General features: G+C 39.0%; 1 protein-coding gene across 2 annotated transcripts; it reads right to left on the bottom strand.

Moving 5' to 3' along the window:
• Positions 1-3,058: 3,058 nt before the first annotated feature.
• Positions 3,059-26,261, bottom strand: map2k4b (mitogen-activated protein kinase kinase 4b). 2 transcript variants are annotated; one of them, XM_061707914.1, is made up of 12 exons: positions 26,126-26,261; positions 20,917-20,952; positions 14,752-14,854; positions 11,375-11,549; positions 7,851-7,970; positions 7,610-7,729; positions 7,468-7,519; positions 7,256-7,383; positions 4,919-4,996; positions 4,688-4,836; positions 4,466-4,511; positions 3,059-3,199 (listed from the first exon to the last, which is right to left on the bottom strand). In XM_061707914.1, exons 1-12 carry the CDS (start codon positions 26,226-26,228, stop codon positions 3,086-3,088), a joined length of 1,224 nt encoding a protein of 407 aa, XP_061563898.1. In that variant the 5' UTR covers positions 26,229-26,261; the 3' UTR covers positions 3,059-3,085. The 2 variants fall into 2 exon arrangements, with proteins under 2 accessions (XP_061563898.1, XP_061563897.1); XM_061707913.1 differs by having other exon boundaries at positions 20,917-21,021; positions 26,126-26,250.
• Between the last annotated feature and the right edge of the window lie 817 nt (positions 26,262-27,078).

The following is a 27,078-nucleotide window of genomic DNA, read 5'->3' on the forward strand; positions in this document are numbered from 1 at the left end:
CAACACTACAAAACGTACCAAACCAGTCGCAACAGGACTGGATTTCATGCGCCAGCTCACACGGGACCATCTGAGAGCCACTGTTCAGAAACAGTCGAGATGTTTGCCATCGCTTCGTTTCTCTGATTGCTTATAAGCCTTTCCAACAGCCTCCAGAGATGGTTTCTTCTGCGTATGTTTGTACTCCCCCTACCCATTAGGACCGCTAGTCAGGCCAGAAGTCTTCATGCCACTTATTGTCCTCAACTGTCCCAATTAACCTGTAGAAATTGATTTGATTTTTTAAGTTAATATAGAAACAATGACAAGTACTTGAATATTATATATTGTATTATATAATGTAATAGTTCAAACTGTGTGTACCTTTTGGCTTAATAGCATGCAGGCTATATCAAATGGCGCTTACTGAACATAATTGTTAATCCCTTTGTTGTTTAGTATAACGGTGGTGATCTTTATTTTTCCTACTTTTCAAAAATACCAGGAAGAGATTTTTTTTTTTTTTTTTAAGTATATTGTTTGGGCTGAATCACACACATACCATGCTGTCTGAACATTTTCTAAAGTTTTACTGAGAAGCACATACCGGTAGTGTAATCATTGGGCTTCAGGCTTCAAAACACAAGAGGACGAGATAAAATGCTGTTGTTTTTTTTAAAGGAAATGTCAGAAAATAAATAGATAAATAAATAAAATAAAACAGCCTCATCCATTTATGTCTTTTATTGTGATGGGTCCCTACAGTGTCATTTAGTAGCACCGTTTGCATGGTGAAGTGTGATCTCGTCCTTCTGTGCAGCAGTGGGACTAACCGGAATAGTACTTCCCACACCCCAATATGTTCAAATCTGGTAAAAAATAAAAAAATAAATGAGCGCAGATGACGCTGCAGGTGACACACCACATTCTGGACTATGGAGATGCATTCTGTTTGGTGCAGCCACAACATATCACTGGGTCAAACCAGACACGTGCCGAATCACAGGAGGAACCCACCATGACTTTGGGGCTCAAAGGGCAGTAACCCGGTGAGAACTGATTCCCCCCTCTGACGTTTGTGGTTTAGAAGTGGATAGTTTGTGATTTAGCAGCATTTGCTGTTGTTTGGTTACTGCTGCTACCTGTGCACAGCATCGCGGTGGATCTGTGATCAGTGTGGATGGGTTTAAACCGTACGGTCCCGTGGACAGGCTCTGGAAGACGATTAAGGCTCATTCAAGGGTCATTCTCCGCTCATTCCCACCTGATTTGATCGTCTGTGTTTAAGAACGAGCCTTAACATTTGAGCCGCCAAGAACAGCGGATTAGGATGAACCTATACATATACATTTACATAATATCCAAAAGTAAAAATCATGGTAATAAAGCAATGGATCAGCTCCAGTTTGTCCCTATTGTGTGTTTTCTTTTTGCTTTAGTCACAAAGTTAAGAATCTGTCTTTTCATGATTTCGTTTTTTTTAATATATATCAGTTGCAGCAAAAGTAGACGTACCATTAGCTAATGCTAAAACAGAATTTTATTATAATATAGGTTATTATAATTTGTTTTGTACGTATTCAGAATCTTTATTGCAAAAGAACCAAACAAATTATGTTGGATGCTAATGAATCTTTGATTTAAGCTGGATTCTAGATGCTAGCTTTGTCTTTGTTGTTTTTTTAGTTAACAGACCTTTTGTTTTAGCACTTTAATTAATTAGAGAAGTGATTTTCAACCGGTTGGTTGGGGCCCAAACTACTTCTCAGTTGTTGCACTTTTGTTTTTTTTTTCATGTTTGTGCAGTTAATTCTGTATAATCTGAGGTCTAAACCATCTTTTCACTAAATACATTTGAGAAGTTTCACATTTTCTTTGGTGTGGGTCACGGCGTGTCACTGAGGAGGGATGGTGAATCCCGAAGTCAAACCGGTTGAGAACCACCGAGTTAGACGACATTTATGTAAAAAAGAGAAAAAGAATGTGAGCTTGAAACTGCAGCTAACCCGGACAGTCGCTAAATACCAGACAGACACCTCCACACTTTCATACCTCGGAAACCATCTGCAGGATGATGATGGTGTTCAGCTACACATAATTAACCGATTCAAACGGGCTCAACTGCAATATTTCTATGATCCGTGAACATTTGTTTTGGTTCAAATCAGTTTCTATGATCATATTCCTCTTCCTTCTTGACTGTTTCTTCTGCAGTTGTTTTGAACGCGTCTTCCCTTATGAACCACAGGCTGGGCTAGCGTTGTGGACTGACGCACGGTTCTTTTTCAGACTGAATTAGCAACTCCGCTGCTTTGCAGTTAAATACCGGACAGTGGGGTATTATCTTTTTAGGAAAAATTAGCAAAAAAGACATGCTTAGCTCTGTGACGCAAACAAAAACCACGTTCGTAGCATACCGAGGTCAGCACCAGGTGTGAGAAATGTTGATTGTCTTAGATCAGAAAGTCAAGACTGGGATAAAAAATAAGCGAGGTCGCGTTACCGAACTCGCTAGCTTCCAGAAGAGAAACGCGTTTGCATACTCATTCATTGACCAGGTGTGAAACGTCTTTTTAGACGGTCGGTATCAGCACACATCTGCACATGAACACACATATGCATACGTACAGTCCACAATGAACAATCCGTTTAGAGGCTATTTTGTTCATACGACATGGTCGTCACAACATTTCATTTGGTAGACTCTGTTTTCTTGTGTGTGTGCATATATATATATATATATATATATATATATATATATATATATATATATATATATATATATATATATATATATATATATATTCCTTTTGTCACACAAAAAGATGCATTGCATTTTCCGTAGACATGTTACATCTTCAGGTTTTTCTGCTTGAACATAGACGACAACATTCTGAGGTGACGGACAGGGAAAGGTTATTTATATTAATCTCATTGCACCGGGCAATTTGGATTTATTTCCTTTGTTCTTTGGAACGAGTGAACAAACAGGCGGCCGAGGACGAGCGTTGCATCACAAAGCTTGGAGTCCAACCCAGTACAGATTGGGTGCCCCCTCTCTTTCCCGCCCAGCCCCCGCTCCCCCCCCGGAAACCCCTCCTTGGCATCAGTCAACATACATGAGGGAGATGGGGGAGGCCGGGATCTGATCCAGGATGCGGCACACGTAACTGGCGACGTCCACGAAGCGCTCCTCGTACATCAGAATAAAAGAATCTCTCTGGAGGAGACAGACAGTTTCAGGGCGACGTGATTGTTAGTTTACTGTGAACTCAGATTTAGGCAAAAATTAAATAAATATTTACTTAGCTGGAGCATGACATCAACAATGCACCGCAGGTATAACTGTACGAAATGTCTACTTCTAAGGTTCAACATTTTGAAGACAGAAAAATCGGAAATTTTTTAAATTGGATAGACAAAGTCTTAAAACAAACGACGGCACCTGACATAATTTAACATCTCACGATTGAACTGCAAGTCCAAGGAACGTCCGCAGTGATAACTTGTAGTAATATTAACGTTATTTGAAGTTATAATCACATAGAAGATCAATATGAAGTTTTATGTGACGTTATCAGTAGCTAACGCCCGTTTAAGCACAGCTCCTCAATTCATTTCATTTGTGATTTTTTTTTCTTTTTTTACTGTGAAGCAAAAGATTTTACATTCCTTAGGAAGTACTTCACAACTCTTTCCATACTTTTGAGCAGCAATAAATATTTGTCTAAGATCATTGCTGATGTCCTTCCTTCATGATATTTTGTTATCATACGCATAAAAAGTCCTCACACTTGCTGATTGATAATCAATTAATGAAGTGTATTAGATCAGCTGCCCCTGGCTACTACTGAGAGAAAAGTATTTAGATGTTCACACACAGTTGCTACACTAATTTAGTTATTATTAAACTTGTATTTATTTTATTTAAGACCTGGTAAAACTTTTCATATGACGGCGTTAAAAAGAAAAGTTTATGTTTTGCGTAAACATACACAAAGAATTTGCAAAATACTTTTACTTTAATTACTGCAGGTTTCCAAAGCGTGCTTAGATGAATGTTGTCATAAAGTAGAGATGCACCGATTGCAGTTATTTGCCCATTTTCAGTGATTTTGACCCTCTGGCATCGATTTTGCTGGTTCAGTTATATTTCCTGCCATCTATACATTATTTTACTATTATATCGGCTATAAAAATGGACTTCATAACTTGCTTGCGATCAGAAACTCTGGCCGGAGCGAACATTGGTGTTTGCGTTCACCTGATTGATGAAATACATAGAAAATCAGCCTTCATGTAGGAATTTGTCCTCAAAGTTCAGCTTTTGAACTTTACAAGGAATAAATACATATTTTCTCTAATTTTGCCCGGATCAAGTGCCTTGTAACTCGTTTATTTTTTTACATTTTCATATTCTCGACCTCAATGTGTGGATGAAGCGTCAACACAGAATTTGAGTTTTAAACTAATCAGTGCGACTTACCAGAAGCTCCTTGTACTTCGGCCTTTTTGATTCATCCTTTGTAAGGCTAAATGGCAAAAAAAAAAGGAAAAGAAAAATACTTTGAAGCGGAGAACTTTAGATTTGCTTGACTTTAGAGTCACATGGTCAGAGGAGGTGTGGCAAATGCAAAAAGGTCTCTGAGAAACCCAGCTGCACCTGAAAACCTTCAGATGAGGGAACATTTTACGTAATGACACCTACCAAAGGTTAACAAAGTTGATGAACTTGGGGGAGAACTGCCTCTCGTCCGAGTTGCAGAGCTGAGGAGGGTCTCCCTTCACCACCTGTGTCAGCTGATCAAAAACGCTATTCCACTTGGGGTAAGGAAACCTCCCCGTGGCCAACTCGTACTGAAAGCAAACACAAACCTTGTGGGCTCACGAATCGGCTCTCCAACTTGCTCGGAGACAACACACAAAGTTTCTGTCTTACCAGAGTGATTCCCAAACTCCACACATCAGAGCGGACATCATAGCCCTGTCTGGAAGCGCTCGGGTCTATCCTCTCAGGCTGAAAACAAACAAAAATACTAGTTTGAAGACTGCATTTTTTTCAATGTAAACAAAATGGTCTCGTACAGATTTTTAATTCACGCTATTTCGACCATTTGCCTTATCTGGTACAGTCAGGTATTTAGGAAGACAACGTCAGCATTAGTCACCTATGGCCATCCTCTATTAAAAGATTATAATTTTAATTTACAGTCTACTGTGATTTTTCATTTATTCCAAGTGCGATAAATAAACACAGTTAACTCTTGAAAGCAGTTTTATAGCACGTTATTAGCTGGCTAATGTTTGCTTTCATCATTCCACAGACCCTTCTTCAACTGATATTTATAATACGTTGTGTTTTAGGCCGCTTGTTCTGTTTTGCGTATTTAATGTTGTCATTAGCGCTACTGTGAATAAAATTTCCCATGAGGACAACGAAGCCCCGAATGGAACTGAGGAAAAAGCAACTGCTCGAAAATCAGCACAAAATAAGCCAGATTACAGTTTGGAGCAGCGCTCAACAAATATTTTGGAGATGCATCCTTGTGGTTGAATTATTGTAAAACTGCTGCTCCTTAGACCAGGGGTTCCCAACCTTTTTCGTGCCAAGGACCAGCAGAAGTATAAACAAAAAGCTCATGGACCGGTTGACAATTTATGTCAATTTTAATAAACATTTTCGAAAAAAACAATGCATTTTAAATACGGCTGCAACTAACGACTATTTTAATAGTCAACTAGTCACCGATTATTGAAACGATTAGTCGACTAATCGGATAATTAGTAATTTTTTCTTAAATTTAGTATGAGGTTGCTTTAATTATGTGGCAAATGATAATAAACATGAGAAAGATGGGTACTTCAATGAAAAATAGTGGTCTTTTCATAACCATATATTGATCAATGATTCAATTGATCCCGATATGAGGCATGGAAATGCTATATTTTATTTTAAATTAACATTTTATTGTTAAAAGATCAAAAGAATATCACATTTCTACCACTTTTAAACACACCAGGTATGTCCAAATTCTGTGAGATTTCTCTCCACTTTTTTCCCTTTTTAATAATGTCCCGATAGTCCTGCAGTCTCATCCCACAGCTCCTCACACAGACACACAGCCAAGATCATTCTTTCTTCCATCTTGATCGTCTCTGATCTACAAGCTGCAACTTTTATTTTCTCCCTCGAGCACTTTCTCTCCTATTGGACACCGCCAAGATGCCGTCACTAGGCGCACGGTGAAATTAAAAAAAATTAAATTCTACTGTTGTAGATCAGATACGATCAAGATGCAAGAAAGAATGATCTTGGTTATGAACTATAGAAATATAGCCTCCTTTTTCTCAGATGAACACCCGAATTTGTTTAGAATTTGATTATTATTTGTGTGTGTGTGTGTGTCTGTGTGTGTGTGTGTGTGTGTGTGTGTGTGCGGCGTTCATGTCCGTTACCGCTGTTGAATCTACGTTGCTGAATTGCTGAATCTCGTGCGAAACGACACTACATGACATTCAGCACCCACCAGCAAAAACATAATTCGGCGCCTATGCTTGCAAGTCTTCTTTGTATCCAGGCTAAAACGCTCCCGAACTTTTGAAGTTTTGTTACCCGCAGCTGCGCTGAAACCATGGATCTATTATAAAACTGAAACGCAAAAAAAAAAAGAAGAAAAGCTGTGGTGCTGCGCGGCTCTCAGCAGAGATTGTATGAGGTGAAGTGAAGTGAGATGCCTCACTCCATTGGGAAAAAAACGTCTGGTGACAATTGCCGACAATTTTGATTATCGATTTTTGTCGACAACGTCGACGAATCGTTGCAGCCCTAATTATAATCGGAACACAAGCCATTTCACGGCCCAGTAGTAACGGCTCTACGGCCCGGTACCGGTCCGGGGACCGGGGGTTGGGAATCACGGCTTTAGACCTTCTGCTTGACTTTCGACTCAGTGTGAGATGTTTAATTATTGTTTTTATTTGATTATTCTTACTTTTTTATTTAATTGTAATGTATTTTTCTCCCATGTTCAGCTCTTTTACAATGTTGTCCAGTATTGTCAGTGGCTCTTTAGTCAGCACAGCCGATAAATATGTCCCCATATGGTTAGAAGCTGCATTACTACATAGGGTGGCTTTAAATGTGTAACATTATTTAATGGAGATCTCCCTTTTCACATTTTGAAGAATATAAAATGATTGTATCTGATTTCAAGGATCTCATTGAAGTGTTGAGTTTCTGCGACACATTAGCGAGTTATTGCGTCTGATTGCTTACCGCCATGTACGGCCGGCAGCCGGCGTCTCTGGTCTTGGCTATGGAATCCACCAGCTGGCCGCTGATGCCGAAGTCACATAGTTTGATGTTGCCCTTTCGGTCCATGAGAATGTTGGAAGGTTTGATGTCTTCAGAGACAGAAAAGGATGAATCCACTCAGAGAAACATAAACTGATAGTTGAGGATGTGCTGAAACAAAAAGTACAACTTACCTCTGTGAATTATTTTTAAGTTTTCTTTTAAGTGGTTCAGTGCTTTAACGGTCTGCGTGAGAAAAGATAAAAACCTTTTTTATTTCGATGCTATGGCTATCACGACCAAGATTTAAGGAGAAAACATGAATGAATTACTCACTGCTAATGTTATCTTGCCTAATATTTCTTCTGGAATGACTTCATATAATGCACAATAAACATATTTGTAGAGTTTGTCCAATGAGGTAGACATAAGCTCCATACAAATCCAGCAGTCGCCCTGAAACCAAGAGGTAAAAGGTTAGCTTCCACCAAGAATTCAGTTCGCTGGGTGAATAATAGCAAAGTTCAAGCGAAGAGAGAAATTAGGAAAACGGGAGGTTATTGTGGGATTGCCAGACCTCCCTGAAGAGGGCGCCGTAGAACTGGACAATGTAGGGACAGTCACTACTCCTCATCACCACGTCCAGATCCATCAGCAGCTGCTTCTGCTCCTTCTCATCCACAGTGGAGCGAATCCTCTGACGAGCACACGGAAAACAAATAAACAATAATAATGCAGATTTTCACTTACAAGACCGAATAATGTCAATGTCAATGTCAATTTTATTTATAAAGCACATTTAAAAACGACCGAGGTCGACCAAAGTGCTGTACAGCATACAAGAAAATAAAACAATACCAAAAGAAAAACACAGTACCCAGTGTAGAAACAATAAAATCACTAACATACTAAAATGATCAATAAAATAGTAATAAAATACAATAAAAAACAATCACTTCACACAGATGTGGGGAACTAAGTTGTCACACACTAAAAGCCAAAGAAAATAAATAAGTTTTCAAAGAAGACTTAAAAACCACTAGGGTCTGGGCAGATCTAACATTTAGTGGCAAACTATTCCACAGCTTAGGGCCGGCCACCGCAAGAGCTCGGTCACCTCTAGTTTTGAGCCTAGATTTCGGGACGTCTAAAAGCAACTGACGGACACTCTGAGCTAAAACAGGCATGAATCAAGAAAAGAATAAAAGAACCAAGTGAAGAAAAAACCTCTTTAAAAAGGCGAGAGGGAATACTGTCCGAGAGGCAGTTAGTGGGCCGTAGCTCACGAACAACATCTGACAGTGAGGACAGTGATATTGGCTCAAACTGATCAAAAACAGCTAAGCATGTAGGATGAACAGAAGGGTCAGGAGCTGCTAGGGATGGTACAGCCCAAAGAGAGGAGATTTTGTCAACAAAAAAATTTAAAAAGTCATCACAGAGAGCAGCCGTGGGTACAATGGGGGCAGTATCACGAGGGTTAACAAGAGAATCAAGAGCTCTAAACAGAACTTTGGGCTTATCGATATTATTGGAGACAAGGTTGCGAATGTAACCAGTTTTAGCAGCTTTGATAGCTCTCTGATACTCCAATAAACAGTCCTTCAGGATCCCAAAAGAAACATGCAACTTGTCCTTCTTCCATCTTCTCTCAGCACGCCTACACGAGCGTCTGAGAGCACGGACAGAGTCATTCATCCACAATTCAGAGGGTGGCTTGGAGCGCTTGCTCCTTGAAGGAGCAATGGAGTCTAAGATGTTCGCGCATGTAGAATTAAAAAGAGCAACGAGCTCTTCAGCACTAAGGGCATCACAACCATCACCGGAGGAATGCATAAAGGCAATAATAAATAAATCTGCAAATTGAAGCCCTTGTCATCATTCGTCGTGGCTGTGTTTACAATTGCAACCTTTTCACTTTGTCAGATATGAGAAAGGCAGGATTAAAGGTAAGGTGAGCGATTTGTGGATGATGTCAAGTCAGGGATCGTGGATCGCAGTGGAGATCTGGTAGTATGGGGGTATATTACTGTCTTTAATCAAGGGAATGCTTTTTAGATATGACAAAACAACAAACAAAAACTTCAAAGCATCCCATTTACCACGTTATCAGTTCATAAAATACCAGATTACAGTCAAAGATGTCTTTGAGACAGCAAGTATGAGCTCATTCAAATTAGCTGGAACGTGTTGAATATGTGAAATAATGACAGTCCTGGAAAGGTTTGCTGGATTTCTCACTTTCATTTCAGACATTTTTTAAGTCATTCCCGATTATTAAATACGTCAAATAATATCCTCAAAAGAGAAACAAATCCAGCTGCTTTTCATTTTCTACTTTCTGAAATTACCTAACCACATACCTGAGGCTCTTACGAGACATCAACTACGGTTTTTACCCTTTTTTGACAGAAGCCTTCACCGAGCGGGAGACAATACAGATGAAAAACAAGGTAGTCGGAATGTCCCGGAGGACAAAAACTGTATTCTTTGGAGCTTTTTTGGGGAATTTCAAGCATTTTGATCTACTATAGGTCTCGACTAAGACTCAAATTATTCTACGACTGTCCAATAAAAACAAACATTACTTCTCAGCAGACTCAGAGAATCCGTCCAGGCTCAGATGTGTCGGCTAGCCCTCCACAAGCTTCTAGACCCATTCCTCTGCCTTGTACGTCCCTTTCCAGCACCAACCAACTCTTTATGGAGGCCACTTGGATCACGTTGTCGTCCTTAAGAGGTCACCGTCCGTTTGAAAGACCGACACGCGACCAAGCTTTAGCCTATGTCACTTCCTCTTGACGCGTGGTGAAGTGTGACGGCCTGTCTGGCTGCAAAGCATCACAACATGATAATGCCGCCTCCGTGCTTCTTAGTTTGGCATTTGTTTGGCGATGATAATCCCATCGGACCACTTTGTGAATGTCTCAGAAGATTAAAAACCTTTTAGTCCGCCTTGTTTTACTGGTGGTTTCGGGGCGTGGCCTTGTCTCCCCGTGTGGCCTTTCAGCTCATGTTGGTACAGAGCAGCTTTTACTGTAAATAACGATAATCTCTCTCTTTTTTTAAGCCATCTGTTTTGCACCTTTCAGAACAAACCACCTTTATCTCTGGGACAGAGACCTCATCTCTCTCCCGATAGGTTTGAAGACTCCTGTGTGCTCCCACGGAGTTGATAAGTAAAACAGGTGAACGTAGGACCTTCAGTTACATAAAGGATGAACAAAACGTTTCTTTGAACACGTCTTGGTTGATTTCTTTAGATCTTTCCATGATGTCATGAAATGAGGCCTTTGTGTTTGAAGATCAATTAACTCAAGTGATGTCGGTCAGCCAATCAGAAGCTTCTAAAATCTAAACATCATCACAGTCGGCTCAGCTTATCTAAACTTTGGACTTTGAAAAAAGCAATAAAAGAATATCTTCATAAGAAAACCACCAAGAATCCTAACTAACCTACAAAAGTTTTTATAGAAACATATGTTTTTGCCTTTTTCTTTACCACTATCGTTTAGAAATTTTTTCACTTATAATTCTCAAATACATTCATATAATACTAGACAGGTTAATCATTTTTATTTTCCTTTTTATGAAACTAAACACGGCCAGTTTTCCCTCAGATATCGTGGTGTACAGATATGGAACTCCAAATCTCACATTATCAAAAGCTCTACTTCTCTAGAGATTTTTAAAAGAAATGTATCATCTCATTTAATTCACATTTAAAAAATGTCAAGTTTTCTTTGTTTTTGTTTTTTTTGTTTGTTTGTTTTTTTTTTGTTTTTTTTTGTGTGTTGATGATCTGTTACTATGTAGTCAAACCTTCTTTGTTTTTGTTTATAGTCTTCGTCTTGTTGTTTTTGTTTTTTGATTTTTTATAATTACTGTTTTACTTCCTAAATTGAGGGGAGGTCCGTTGCATAAGCCTGTTGGCTTTTTGACCTCTCCTGTCACATTTGTTTTACTATTTTGATTGCAAGTGTTAATTTTATTGTGTGCAAACTAATAAAATAAAAAAAAAAAAAAAAGAAAAGAGGAGTAAAGTCAATTTTACTATCAAACATGTCATGTAGGAAACTGCCAGTCAGGTCAGCAGGTTACCTTCACAGCCATGATCTGGCCCGTGGGTTTGTGGACCATCTTGTTGACGGAGCCGTACGCCCCACGGCCGATCTCCCCGAGGTCCCTCAGGTCTTCTGCGGTGAAGTCGCAGTGCTGCTCCGGGGAGATCTTCAGCTTCCCGGAGGACTCGATGCTGTGTGTCCGCAGACGTTCTCTGGACAAACACGGATCAGTGAGGTCACATTTAATGACTGCAAAAAGAAATGGACAAACCCTCCGTGACATCACCCCTGGGTTTCCAAGGCGTGGTTAAGCTAAGGGGGGTACCATCTTGACTCCATGTGACCCCAGTTAATCCAAAAATGGACTTATGCTTATGCTAACTTATGATGCTACATCCATTCTGATCAAATCTGTCCTTCAGACCTGAAATAAGGACCACCAGAACCTAAATAAATGGCTGCCAGAGCTTTGGCTTAGCTGCCACTGAGCTACGGTGGCCCACTGACGCTACCCAGACACCCGGGGCCAGTCTGGCTCGGTGGCCCGCCCAGAGCTGGTCCAGACCCCCAGCTGAGCGATAGACATGCCCCCCCAGAACCTTCAAGGCCAACCCAGAGCTGGTCGTGGCAGTCAGTTAACAACTTCAGACTTCAATCCAGCTACTTATGCATGAATCTATGGATCTGTGGTCTTTTTAAGGTACCTAAAAATAAAAAGGTACATAAGAATATGATGAGACATGAGATAATTACTGCCTTTTGATATCCGATTAGACCAATGGTCGGCAACCCGCGGCTCTAGAGCCGCATGCGGCTCTTTAGCGCCATCCTAGTGGCTCCCTGGAGATTTTTCAAAAATGTTTCACCTTTTTTTTTTCTTCTTTTTTCTTTTTTTCTTCTCTTATTCTCTTTTCCTTTTTTTTCTTTTTTATCTTCTTTTTCCTTTTTTCTTCTTTTTTCCTTTTTTTCTCTTTCTTTCTTCCTTTTTCCTTTCCCTTTTAATCTTACATTTCAACTTTTTTCTCAACATTTCGACTTTTTTCTCAACATTTCGACTTTTTTCTCAAGAAGGTACTTCAATATTAATCTTGACATTTCGACTTTTTCTCAAAATTTTGACTTTTTTCTCGAAGTGCATAATGAAAAAGAAATCTCCCCCCAGTTATAACTAATATAGAAACATGCAGCATGTGTTGCCTTCATTCTAAGGCTTATACAAGACTTTTCATTTTTTGCGGCTCCAGACACATTTGTTTTTTGTGTTTTTGGTCCAATATGGCTCTTTTAACATTTTGGGTTGCCGACCCCTGGGTTAGACATTTTACCATCACAGAAAAGCCTCATATGAACTCGGCGCGTTGCTGGAGACTGCAGCAGTGGTGCGACGATAAAAAAAAGAAACATCGTTGTCTCCATAAACCGGTTTAGCCCAAGCACCACGATTCTAACTTCCTGGTTGTGTCCATCTAGGTGTCAAACTGAATCCCAGAAGGGCCGGTGTCCTGCATGTTTTAGATGTTTCACTGCTTTAACACACCTGATTCTAATTAATCATCGTCACCAGCTTGTCATCAAAGTCTGGATAGTTCTGTTAATGACACAGTCACTTGTATCATGGTGCAATGAAGCAGGAAAACATCTAAAACCTGCAGGGACACCGGCCCTCGAGGACTGGAGTCCGACACCCCAGATCTAAGACATAGGAACAGTTGCAGTTTCTCTACCGGCCACTAGGGTCCAAATTTACAGCAGAAATGAACATATTTAGAGTTCACATCCATGACATCTGTACATAGCTGAATATTTTTGTGCTGCACCAGGGGAAAGTATATAAAGTAACTAATGTATGCATTATTAAGGGTGTAAACAGCTAGCTGTCCTTACTTTTGCTACTGAGCAGTGTATTAACTTCTGGAAAAGATCTAACAGAACAAGGTGATTCATATAAATAGGTAGGAATAAGGAAGGAAGGAAGGAAGGAAGGAAGGAAGGAAGGAAGGAAGGAAGGAAGAAAGAAAGAAAGAAAGAAAGAAAGAAAGAAAGAAAGAAAGAAAGAAAGAAAGAAAGAAAGAAAGAAAGAAAGAAAGAAAGAAAGAAAGAAAGAAAGAAAGAAAGAAAGAAAGAAAGAAAGAAAGAAAGAAAGAAAGAAAGAAAGAAAGAAAGAAAGAAAGAAAGAAAGAAAGAAAGAAAGAAAGAAAGAAAGAAAGAAATAAGCAAGAAAGAAAGAGAAAGAAAGAAATAAGCAAGAAAGAAAGAGAAAGAAAGAAAGAAAGAAATAAGCAAGAAAGAAAGAAAGAAAGAAAGAAAGAAATAAGCCAGAAAGAAAGAAAGAAAGAAAGAAAGAAAGAGAAAGAAAGAAATAAGAAAGAAAGAAAGGAAGAAAGAAAGAAAGAAAGAAAGAAAGAAAGAAAGAAAGAAAGAAATAAGCCAGAAAGAAAGAAAGAAAGAAATAAGCAAGAAAGAAAGAAAGAAAGAAATAAGCAAGAAAGAAAGAAAGAAAGAAAGAAAGAAATAAGCCAGAAAGAAAGAAAGAAAGAAAGAAAGAAAGAAAGAAAGAGAAAGAAAGAAATAAGAAAGAAAGAAAGGAAGAAAGAAAGAAAGAAAGAAAGAAAGAAAGAAAGAAAGAAAGAAAGAAAGAAAGAAAGAAAGAAAGAAAAAGAAATGAGCCTGAAAGAAAGAAAGAAAGAAAGAAAGAAAGAAAGAAAGAAAGAAAGAAAGAAAGAAATAAGCAAGAAAGAAAGAGAAAGAAAGAAAGAAATAAGCAAGAAAGAAAGAAAGAAAGAAAGAAAGAAATAAGCCAGAAAGAAAGAAAGAAAGAAAGAAATAAGCAAGAAAGAAAGAAAGAAAGAAAGAAAGAAATAAGCCAGAAAGAAAGAAAGAAAGAAAGAAAGAGAAAGAAAGAAGCCAGAAAGAAAGAAAGAGAAAGAAAGAAATAAGAAAGAAAGAAAGAAAGAAAGAAAGAAAGAAAGAAAGAAAGAAAGAAAGAAAGAAAGAAAGAAAGAAAGAAAGAAAGAAAGAAAGAAAGAAAGAAAGAAAGAAAGAAAGAAAGAAAGAAAGAAAGAAAGAAAGAAAGAAACATAAATTCCCATTGGTGTAGTTTAGTAGCATTTAGTATTCTTTTAGAGCAGTGTTTTGGGGGCTCCAAAGACTGAATGTGGTGATAGATTTATAGTTACAAAGGTGGAGTTGTATTGGTATTTTTTTTATCGTCATTTTTATCGTTATCGGGATAAATGCCAGAAATTATCGTGATACATTTTTTAGTCCATACCGCCCATCCCTATAAATAGGATCTGTTTTATAGGGCGATGACTTGTCCAGCTTTGTGGAGCTCTTCAGAAGACCTTTGGGTGACATCGCGGAGGGTTTCTCCAGCGGTCTACAAGCTGTGTTTCCCCGACCGCCGTTACTCACATGTGAGGGTTCTGGAAAGAAGGAGGCGTGGGATTGAGCGGCAGCCTGGACGTCGGCTTTGCAGGATGGTTGGCGAAGTTCAGCTTCAGCGCTTTGCGTTTACCTGGCAGGACAAAGAGGAACATATGCAACAACACGGATGCTGCATTTGTGCGCTAGGTTGGCTGGCTGAGCTGTGGTATAAAAGCTTGCCTGGCCTCAGAAATGCCTGTACACACTTGAGATAAGCCTTCACGAGTGCACCGAGCAAAATTAACAAAAACAAGCCCTAAAAGCGTCCACGTGAAACTAGCGCCCGCATTTTCACCTGCAACATCGGACAAGCCCCGTTTCAAAAGAGCTGGGACACTGAAAAACACAAGCTCTTACTTCATTCACAAGAGAACACTGAAAACATGTGAAACGTTTTGATATGTTTCCCTTTTTGTTAAAAAATAAAAGCTACATTTTGAATTTCATGGCAGCAACACACCTCAAAAAAGTCTGGAAATTGGGTCTGGATGGCCGTGATCTTCAGGCAGCGCTTCATTAAATACAGACAGGATTCTGTCATAACAGATCCAGGCTCGGAAACACTTCCAGAAGTTGGATCAGTCATCAATGAATGCAGGTCAACGCTCTATCAAGCCAAGAAGGAGCCGTATGTGACCTTGATCCAGAAACACGGACGTTGTCTCCGGACTAAAACGAACTGAACTAAACTAGAAAACTGTTCTGAAGGACCTTTCACCTTATCAGCAATGCTTAGTACAGAAGTACTAAGTGGTGGTACAGGCACGTCTAACCGTCCCATAAGACCCGTCCCTCAAACGCAGATCGACCAACGGCTGTTGTGACATCAATGCTTGAAAGTCATAAAAATCTGCTCATACTGTATCCAAAGGGCTTTTATTCCAAAGAAGGCCTTGCATCTTTCAGCAAGACGATGCTGACCCTCGTGGTGCATCCATCACATGAACGGGGCTTCTTTTAGTTTGTTTTTAAAAGGAAGAGGAGATGCTACACGGTGGTAAAAATCATCCTACTCCAACTTTTTGGAGACGTGTTGCTTCTATCAAAATAAAAATGAGCCTTTTCTTCCCTCTGAATGATGGTCAGCGTCCTCAGTTTAAACATGTCCTACTGTGAATTAAATACTATGTATTTGTGAGAAGATGAAATCATTGTGGAGTCCCAACGTCGTTTTGGAACGGGGCTTTAAAAAGAAGCTCTTTCCATAACTGTTGTTAAATGACAATAAAACCTTATCTCAAGCACGTCTCAAGATCGAAAGAAGCAAAAAAAAAGAAGAAGCATTTTGAGGACAAGCACAGTGTGGACAGGTACAGAGGTTCCCAATCCTGTGATAACTCTTCGAGCTGTACGCCTTGACAGAAAACCCATGCAGCGTGTGTCCAAGGTCTTAGAAGAGGAGGACGGCGAGATTGGGAATCTCTGCTCAAACAACTCCGGTGGTAACCATCAAAATGTGCAGTTCAATCCTTAAGAGTTCCCTTAAGATATCAAAATGACCCAACACTCAGACAGCACTTCAGTCGGATCAAGAAATAGATAAAAGTCCAATTAAATTCAACTGGATTTATATGGAGCCAAATCAAGGCCAAAAGTTTTGCTAATTTGAAAATAAAATTTGAACCTGAAAATTCTTTTTTACAGTTTCAATTTTATTTTTTTCAGTATCAGATCTTTTTTTCAGTTCTAAATCTTTTTATTTAAGTTTCAAATCTTTTTTTCAGTTTCAAATCTTTTTATTTAAGTTTCAAATCTTTTTTTCAGTTTCAAATCTTTTTTTTTCAGTTTCACGTCTTTTTTTTTTCAGTTTCACTTCTTTTTTTTTTCCAGTTTCAAAATTTTTTTTCAGGTTCAGACTTTTGGCCCCGATCTGGCGTGGGGGGCGTGGCATCAACTGAGAGGGGCGTGGCATCATGAGTGACAGCAGAACAGAGAAGGCGGGGGACGTTCCTCAGTCATGTTGCCTTCAGGAAACGTAGGTTGCAGAAGTTATCAGTAGAAGTATGATTCAACACTTTATATACACTATATTCACGTGATTGGCAGTGGAAAAAACTGATATTAGTGACACATTTCTGTTTAAAAAGCTGTTTTAGACCGTACTTGGCACCAATCGCAGTATAAAAGCAATAAACTATGCCAGACTGTACAGTTCAACAGCCACACTTTAAAGTTTGACATTTCCCACTTCCACATACTACCAAGTACGGTCTAAAACAGCTTTATAAACAGAAATGTGTCACTAGTATCAGTTTTTTTCCACTGCCAATCACCTGAATATGGTGTATATACAGTGTTGAATCATACTTCTACTGATAACTTCTGCAACCTACGTTTCCTGAAGGCAACATGACTGAGGAACGTCCCCCGCCTTCTCTGTTCTGCTGTCACTCATGATGCCACGCCCCTCTCAGTTGATGCCACGCGCCCCACGCCAGATCCGGGCCAAAAGTCTGAACCTGAAAAAAAAAATTGAAACTGAAAAAAAAAGACGTGAAACTGAAAAAAAAAGATTTGAAACTGAAAAAAAGATTTGAAACTGAAATAAAAAGATTTGAAACTGAAAAAAAGATCTGATACTGAAAAAAATAAAATTGAAACTGTAAAAAAGAATTTTCAGGTTCAAATTTTATTTTCAAATTAGCAAAACTTTTGGCCTTGATTTGGCTCCATAGATTTACAGTAGGTGGATTCGAAGCCCCCTGCCGGGGTGCGCAGCTCCAGAATCTGGCTGTAATTTAGACCCGGGTGCTGACATTAAGTGTTGAGTCCTCTTTGCCATGCGTGTCCAACCAGCACGGGTGCAAACCGATCCCTCAACCAACGAGCCACCGGTGTGAAGTAACCCCCTCGGTACCATTGTTGAATCCTGCGGCAGGTCAACGGCAGAAACCAGCGGACAGACTCCCCAACTACCAGCGCACCACACAGGCACTTTCACTAGAATACAGTGGCCCCCTTTCCTCCGTTTCCTCCGGCCATCCATGAGCATTTATCAAGAATCGCCGGGCAGCGGCGTGAGCGGTCTCGAGCCGTAAACGGCTCGGTGAGGGAAGGAAACGACTGTAGGCTACTGAAACGATCTCAAAAAAAAAAAAAAAAAAAAAAAAGAGGAGGAGAGGTTGGTGTGCTTTCGTGTGCTTACTTTGGGGCACTCCAGACAGGCTTATCTGAAACCCTGAAGTGAAGAAAAAACATTTTACTACGTTCTCTCCGGGCATGAGTGCCAGTGGGTCGCTGTTGGCAGCGCCGACAGTTGAATGGAGAGGGTGGGGTTATTATTTTGACGTGTCAGGCTCTGTGCTAGGGTTGCCACCCGTCCCGTAAAATACGGAATTGTCCTTTATTTGAGAAAAAAATGTTGCGTCCCGTATTGAACTAATACGGGACACGATTTGTACCGTATTTTCATTAACTTTTACACCATATTCTAGTTGAATTATTGAAATAAATTAACTTTTACACCATATTCTAGTTGAATTATTGAAATAAGTTAACTTTTACACCATATTCTAGTTGAATTATTGAAATAAATTAACTTTTACACCATATTCTAGTTGAATTATTGAAATAAATTAACTTTTACACCATATTCTAGTTGAATTATTGAAATAAATTAACTTTTACACCATATTCTAGTTGGATTATTGAAATAAATTAACTTTTACACCATATTCTTCACCTGTAGGCTATATTACATCTGGGCTGATGTGGACATACAGAGCATAGGAGGATATTTCAGTTGCTAGTATGGTTGGCTGTCTGTACGTCATGAAAATTCAATGCTATTAAAGCACTTTAAACTTTAAATCAAAGCATTTTGTTTTTTCATATAAAATAAACACATTTTTATTCAGTTTAGAAGTTTTGGGGCCTTTTTTTTTGGCTCCTGCGCTGCTGAAATCAGGGCGTCCCTTATTTCTATTTCTGAAAGGTGGCAACCCTACTCTGTGCACTGCTAGCATCCGGGTTTAATTGCCCTGTATTTCCAGTGGAACTGGTATTGATCAAAGCCCAATGACAGACCGACTTACAGTCATGTGAAAATCTCCTTTTAATCGAATCAGAATTCATGTGATTATAATGGGTTTATTACGCACTTTTTTTTTTTTTTTTTTTTTTTTTTTTTTTTAAATCGTGCCACTATTTAACAAAAATAAAGAAAAAAAATGTTTTTAAAACTAATGTAGGCAATACTAAGTACCGCCATGATGCATGCCCCTGTTTGTAGATCTACCTTCAGCAGCAATATTACCTGTGTGACTTTATGAGTCTTTATAAGAACTGGACACACCCACAGACTAGGGCTGGGCGATATATCGAGATTTTAATATATATCGATATATTTTCAAACACGATATGGTACGAGACAATATCGTTTATATCGATTTAAATTTTTTTTTTTTTTTTTTTTAACATTTTTTTTTTTATGATTTTGATAAAGCTTATTTTGTGACAAATTGACTTGAATGTTTTATTTGAGATTTGCACAAATGTTTTGTTATTTGCACAACTGTCAACCTCAGTGGAAAAGTCTGCCTGTTACTGTCTACATTGTATTAATTGCACAGTGTATTTTAATTAAATTGTTATGCAGGAAAGGGATATTTGTTTTATTTTATTCAAGAAGCATTTTTATTCTATATATGCAGGCAGTTTATTTTTATTTCATTTGTTTTATACATTTTGATATTGTGCAGACCTCTGTTAATAAAGGTACCTGTGTGACATTTGGCAGGAGGCATTGTATTAAAACTGACTGTTTTTTTAAGGGTTTGCCTCAGAAAAAAATGAAGCTAACAGAGATGCTATGCTATAATGCTTTGGGGGAAACCCCAATTAAGGCACAGAAAAAATATCGAGATATATATCGAGTATCGCCATTTAGCTAGAAAATATCGAGATATGACTTTTGGTCCATATCGCCCAGCCCTACCACAGACTTTCTGAAGTCTTTCTAAAAGGGCCTATAGCGTCTTGCGTGGATGTCACCAGCTTGCTAACGCAGACACCACCCGGTTTTTCCTGTCTCTAATGTTGAGTATGCTCAGGGAAGCCCGTAGGGTCCAGGAAGTAGGTCATGTATTTTCCTTTGTATTTCTCTGACTCTTGCACAGTTTGACCTTGGGGTTTATTTTCTTGGATGTCCATTAAAAAGGAAGAAACATCTACTTTTACTGCTGAAGATCAGTTCATCAGAGGCCAAAGATGAGCATCACCTGGCACCAACGTACCCCCTTAAATCCTACTGAAGCAATGAGGGGGTACTTAGTGTTGTCCACACATTTTTCCTCTTTTGAACTCTACTTTTTTTAAATATAGGGCACAATGAAAAAAAAGTATTTTGTTGTTATTTGCCTACGGTTGTTTTGGTTTTATATTAAGACCTTGTACAATGGGTTTTATTATGTTTCAACGCAAAAAATAGGATTAAAAAGGTGGTAGAAGTTTGCATGACTGATAAGCGTATATTTTTAAATAATTTCTGTATTTTTTTTCTGTATTTGCCACAGAGATGCACAGATTGTAATGTTTAATATTTTGCAAATCCAGTCAGCAAGTTTATACATCTGGGCAGGTCAAAATGAGACGGAAAGGAAAAACTACCAAAACATCTAGTACAGCAATGCTGCTATCTTTTTCCCGGTTGATCATGTTGCCTAAAACTGAACTTGGAAGCTCGGACCTTTACTGACAATTGCAGTCAGTGCCTCGTATGATGGGGACATAAAAACAGATACTCCTCCGTCTCACTGTAAAGCCAATGCACAAGGTCTTTTAGGTGAAATATACAAGAGGCAGGTGGTCTAAGTCGGTGTGACGTGGTTACGAGGGTGTATGTACAGTTGCTGTGAAGGGTCAGGGAAACAGCAGCACACCTGAGGCGCCGCCCCTCAAACAGCCACATTACAACATCTGTCTTATCAAACGGGGTCTGTCTACTGTGTTTATACCTGCCCCCTTCTAAGAACTGGGAAAAAAGCATGCAGATTAATGGGTAAAATGAAAAATAAAATAAAAAAATGAAAGAAAAATTTGTAAAAAGTTAAAAAAAATAATAATAATGAAGAGAAGAAGAAAGGTGGAATGCACAATTCATGACATAAACAATATCAAATAACATACGAAAGAGCATTTTAAAAGAAGGAATACCTGTTTCATTTTGACATCTCCAGCAGCTGTTGGTTTCTGCAAAGTTTAAATAAAATATTTGATGCCAGACATCTGTCACAGAGAAATGCAACTCAGATCTGCTGACTGCAGGATAGATGACATTGTTGTGTTAGATGTTTTCACAGAGTGTAAAAGTATGATTCAGGCTCAAGCAACAACATCCTGCCTGACCCCACACGCCGCACTTTTCCCCAGTAAAATAACATGTGCACAACGGCCATTATACCTCCTTTTCTAATAGTCTATTAGAAAACTACGTTAAAAGAATCCATTCGTGTTAATTTTTCAATGTTCATATTATTATCATTAGTATTTGTTCATATGCACTGAGAAATTTATGTTAATATTTTCAGGTTAATTGATCTATGTAATTCTTTGTATAAATGCTGTATTGTTGATTAATTGTATGATTTAATGTGGACCCCAGGAAGAATAGTCTTCATATTTATGCGGACTAATGGGGATCCAATAAATAATAAATAAATAAATACCTGTTTGAACCGAACGTTGGTGAAACCAAAGTTATCTCTTCAAGATCCAAGCTTTTTTAATTCACTAACAGACTGTTTTGATTGGGCCTTGGAGGCTCAATCAAAAGAGGAAAACATTCACTCAGATTTCACATGTTTGGGAATAGTCATAATTTATTTACGTTGACGAGTTAATGTAAATAAAGTGCGACTATTAACGGTATCAATGTTTAACTTGGAGCTGCTCCTGGCGTGCTTTTGTCGCCAATCAAAAGTTTGTCCTGCTCGCTACACAGTTGAGTTGCGTGGTTTGAAACAGTCGAGCAGCGATGCTAACGCCGCACAAAAGCGGTGGGAGGAGAGTAGCCAACGAAGTTGGCCTCGAGTTGGCTCCCGATTCGCAGCTTCGGATTCAACAGGTAAAAGGGAAGAAAAAAAGCTCCATTATTATTGTTTTTAGTCTTTTTTACGCATGATTTACGCCACCTATGTAGCAACATTGCAGTTGACATTCACGCTTGCTGCAGAGAAGAAGAAAATGGGCTCCACTGGGAGGAGTTAAAATTAAGCGGCGGTACGTTGGACGGGACGCCACCCTGGTACAACGAAGCTAAACGTGTTTCTCCTTTCTTTATTATTGTACCTCAGACACGGCAACGGACAATCTGGAACTAACAAACATTTTCCCTTCTACTTCAGTATCTCGACTGCATCAGACCAGGTCCAGTTAACAACAGCAATCGTGGCGATGGTCAAATTTGATATTAAACATTTGTTGAACCGGTGAAAATGCAGTAAATAGTCTTTTTTTTTCCTTTCAAGCAACTACACCTTCTTAGACCACATAGGTCCACAAAAAAGGAACAAAAACAATTCTTGCAGCAGGGCTTGGGAACGCCTGCTGCATCGGGACATGTAATGGCAGTGCTGGTAACTATAGGAACAGACGGGCCGTTTCTCAATGCGCGTCCTTGTCTGGACTTGTGTTCTTGTGAAACGACTTCACTTGCTGCTGAAGTTCTGTTCCGGTTCTCAAGAACGCATCAGAGGAAAATACCTGGATGTTTTTCACTCCACCTGTTTTTTAAACGGAGGATGCTTCCAGTGGAGACTTGTGTCGACTTGCACCAAGCAACAAGCAAAAACAATTTAAAAAAAAAGTTATAATTTTGTTTTTGTGTAACAAAACATAGTTTTAAGATGTTAATATTCTTTCGAAGAGAAAGGAGTTAAAAAACAAAGTTAAACATGGTTTTAAGACGTCCTCACATGGGAATATAGTTCTTCTAACTTTATATTTAGTAGTCACCCGTTTTCATTTTGTTTCCTTTTTGCTTCCAAACTGTATTAATAAACACCGCTGAAATATAAAAACAGTTTGATGGAAGTACCAAGAACACAAGTCCCAATTTGGCGCCATTGAGAAACAGCCGTAGCTACCAATATGGTGCCAGGCACCATCAGCACCAATCCAAAACCCTGCTCTCAAATCTGGTCTCAACTACCTCCATATCCATATTTGATCAATTCACTTTGAAATTAAAGCCCTTTTTTTTTCAGGTTTCACTAATCAAAAATGATCCCATGAAGTTCTTTCGGTTTTAGAGATTATTGGCACTTTTCCACTAGTACCTACTCAGCTCTACTCATCTCAGCTCGGCTCGACTCAAATCGGCCTGGTTTTTTTTCCATAACAATTCAGTACCTGGAGCAGAAGTATGAGGTTGGAGCGAAGCTGCTGTGACGTATTTGATTGTGAGATCTAAACGAAAAAGACAACAACCCTAAAGATGTAGAACCTGGAGGAGAGGATGTATGTGCTGCTGGGTCTGTGGCTTGTGTTCGATATCAAGTTAAAAATGAGAGTGAGAGAAACTTCAATCTGCGACGATTTTTAATTTTTTTGTTTGCCTCGGTGCTGCTGAAAAGTCCATTGTTAGCCACGAGCAGCTATGAAGTGACAGAGCTCCTGGTGGATCTGGTCGTTCCTTATCGCCCGTCTAGATCCCTTTTTAATTCTCTCCTCAGCACCAGGTTTATGAACATCTGCACCTCAGAGTTGGATCACGGAGCAGACTTTTGCGCTGGTCGAATAAAATGAACAAAAAGCCGTCAGTCGCTCTTTTGCTGATGTCACATCCTGACTCAGACGTCTGACTCCAACCCCCCGACCAATCGGTGTCCTGTAGTGTGATGACGTCAGATACAGGCCACGTTTACACATAGCCGGGTATTTGCAAAAACGGATATTTTCCCCTCAACGTTTTCAAAAATATCCTAGTTTACACGGACCCGCATGAAAACACTGTTAACGTCATGCCAGCCAATCAGAATCCTGTAAAAAACATCAACAAATGACACGTGTAACTTCCAGTTAAGGCTGATTTATGGTTCCCCGTTACACCAACGCAGAGCCTACGGCGTAGGGTACGCGGCGACACGCACCGTACGGCGCGCATCGCCGCGTACCCTACGCCGTAGGCTCTGCGTCGATTTAACGCGGGACCATAATTCAGGCTTTACTTCCAAGACGGAACGAGAGTCTGAGAGAATTTAAAACAGGTAAAATAAAAGAAAATATTGACGGTGGCCAAACAAATTGTAAACACAGGTCGCACTCATGACGCTGCTGACGACGTTTCTGTCGCATAATGTGACGTAAATCTCCGTTTTCCTCCGTTTTCTCTGTTTAGACGCAAACGTGAAAACAGAGTTTTTGAAAATCTCCACTTTGGCTGGAGTTTTCAGAAATGATCGTTTTTGGGGGCTTTGACCTCCATTTTCGTGTAAACGAACGGCCAAAACGCATGAAAACGCCTCAGTTTTTGCCCCGTGTAAACTGGGCCTCAGATGTCTGACTCCAACCCCCGACCAATCGGTGGCCTGTAGTGTGATGACGTCAGATACAGCCGACTCAGCCACTTAGAACCTCGGTAGAGTAGTTACAGAAAAGTATCTACTCGCACGTTAGACCCCTAGTGGAAAAGAACCAAACCGAGTGGAGGAGAGTGGAGCTGAGTAGGTACTACAGTAGTGGAAAAGTGCCATATGCAGCCTAGCTGTTATGTCCTCATACACTGAACTAAACTAGAGCAAATCACAAACTGTGTTTGATAGTCTTTACTATCCAAGGCTGCAGAACAAATATTAGTTAGAAATAATGACGTTTTTTGGTCAAAGATGGTCTAAATGCGAAATTTAAATACACACACAACGGCTCGGTTTACGGCTATAAACAAAATAAAATATCCAGCTTTAATGGGATTAAAATCAGTTCATTTGTGTGCCCCTGACACCGGGACTGTGTGGGGGGGTGTTTGAGAGTAGGCCCTTCTGCCCTGGAGCAGCCCTGCGCTCATAAACACGGCTCTGTGCGCCGGACGGGGCTCACACGCATCTCTACGTGACACTTTAGGGTCTGTCACAAAGAAACTAACTGTAAAAGTGGTGATATGTTCCTGAGTTACTGCAGGCCTGTCGGTCTACAGCTCAGCTGAGTCCTCTGCATCGCTGCTAACGCAGTAGCCGTGTGAAGAAACCTCCAGTTAAACAAAGAAACACGAGACTGAACGGGGACAGCCTTCAAATTAAAAGCACAACTCTTGCTGGTAAGGGTGTAATAATCCATTAATCTACATCAATGCATCTACTCAATGATGAATGATCCAATAGCACTGATACAATATGAAACATTTTGATCAGAAATTACATAAATTAAATAATAAATGTCATCAAGGAGACTTTTGTAAAATAGCTTTTCATTTATTCGCCTTGAATAAATGTGAAAGGATATTTTAGTTCAATGGATCAATGGAAGTGATTGTGTCCAATCAACATATCACATATTATTATACATTATATATATATATATATATATATATATATATATATATATATATATATATATATATATATATATATATATATATATATATGTGTATATATATATACACATATATAGAAATTGGCAAACAATGAATCATCATCCATTTAACAAATGTATTGTTGTTTCATGAAGAAAGTTGGGATTTACACCCCTACCAGCTCCACCGCAATTATTATACAGCTTTCAGATTTAAATATCTACATTAGTGGTATATTGAACTGAAAGCAATACTTAAAATTGAGTTTATTTATGTCGTTAAATGTTTTTCACTTATCAGTTTTTGACATCACTCCAATGCATTTTGACTTTTATTATAATTAAATGTTGTTTTTTAGTCTTATGAGCAATAACAGTATGTTTTCACAACTATCTATGTATTTACACATCATGTGTTACAGTATTTTAGAAGTCAGACGATGATACATAACCTCTTCTTTTTATTGTCATTTAAAGTTTGTAAAGTAAGTATTCAAGCTATTTGTTTGCAACCACAATGCCTTCAGTGTATAGTTATATAGTACCGGCATAAAATACTTTTTTTTTCTTTGATCAAAACTGGCATTAATCATCAATTCCGTCTTCAAGTTGTTTTATTTTATTAACTTTTTATTGCATTCTTTTTTATACTATTATTTATCTATCTATTTGATTCGCCTGAGACAGACAAGACTTTAGTTTTATTTTGAAAGTTGCGCCCGGAAATGACCGAATTCATCGATCGCGCTTCACGTTGATATTTTTACTTTTGGAAAGCAGAAATTTGTCTTTTTCTACAACTCTGCGGCGTGTAGTTGAAATGAGAAAGTGTGGAACAGAGTCGGTGGTCGCCTACCTTGCATGCTGCTGCTCTGTGTCTGCTGGTGGAGCTGGTGCGACGTGGCTCCAAAGATGTTCCCGGAGCCCGTGGACTTGCTGTTGGGACCGGGACTCGCCATTGTTGTGTCGCGGCAGCAGCGCTCGGGCTGCAATGCAGAGTCACTGGTTGTTCTGACGGGCCTTGAACGCAGCACGGCGCCGCGGCCACGTCTATGCCGCTGCCTGCTTCAGGGACTGCTGTAAATCACCGCTTCAGATATTTATCACACAAATAAACATTATAGACTGCTGTGCTCCGAAATATATACTTTGAGGGCGCCTTTCCTGTTCTATTTCATTATTTTTTTTATCTCTATTTCTTTCATTCTCGTTTTCTTCCTTTACCCTTTATGACTTGCCATAGAACAAGTCCGCCTAAGCATATCTTTACATTTCTGCATGCTATAACTACGATTTTATGGAGTATTTTTATTTGCTATACATCAAAACAATCCATATAAGCCAATATTTAATAATCTGTATGTTAAAAGTCCATACTAATTAAATACATTTCTAAAAAGTGCAAAAAACTACCAAAAAATGTAAATTGTTTTTTAAAGTGCAGTGCTATAATTTTTTTTATGGCACAGCACTTTCAATTTTTATTTTTGTTTTTACCTTTTACTTTTATTTTTAATTTTCTTATCTTTTTATTTTTATATGGGTGTTAAAGGGTTAATCTCCAAGTCAAAAGTTGGTTTCACCCTGGTAGAAACTATACCAGGGGTGTCAAACTAGATTTCTACGTGGTCACTTAAATGATAGAGTATTCTCATTACGATCAAATAGAATTTCCATTAATCAACTATTTCAAAATTCTAAACAATATCCATCCAATGAACTGCTGAGGAAGAGATTTGGCATCGACCACAATAACTGCAGCTTCTGTGATTCTGAAATTGAAACTACTGATCACCGGTTTTTGGATTG

This window comes from Cololabis saira, chromosome 19, assembly GCF_033807715.1.
Source record: "Cololabis saira isolate AMF1-May2022 chromosome 19, fColSai1.1, whole genome shotgun sequence".
NCBI lineage: Eukaryota > Metazoa > Chordata > Actinopteri > Beloniformes > Belonidae > Cololabis > Cololabis saira.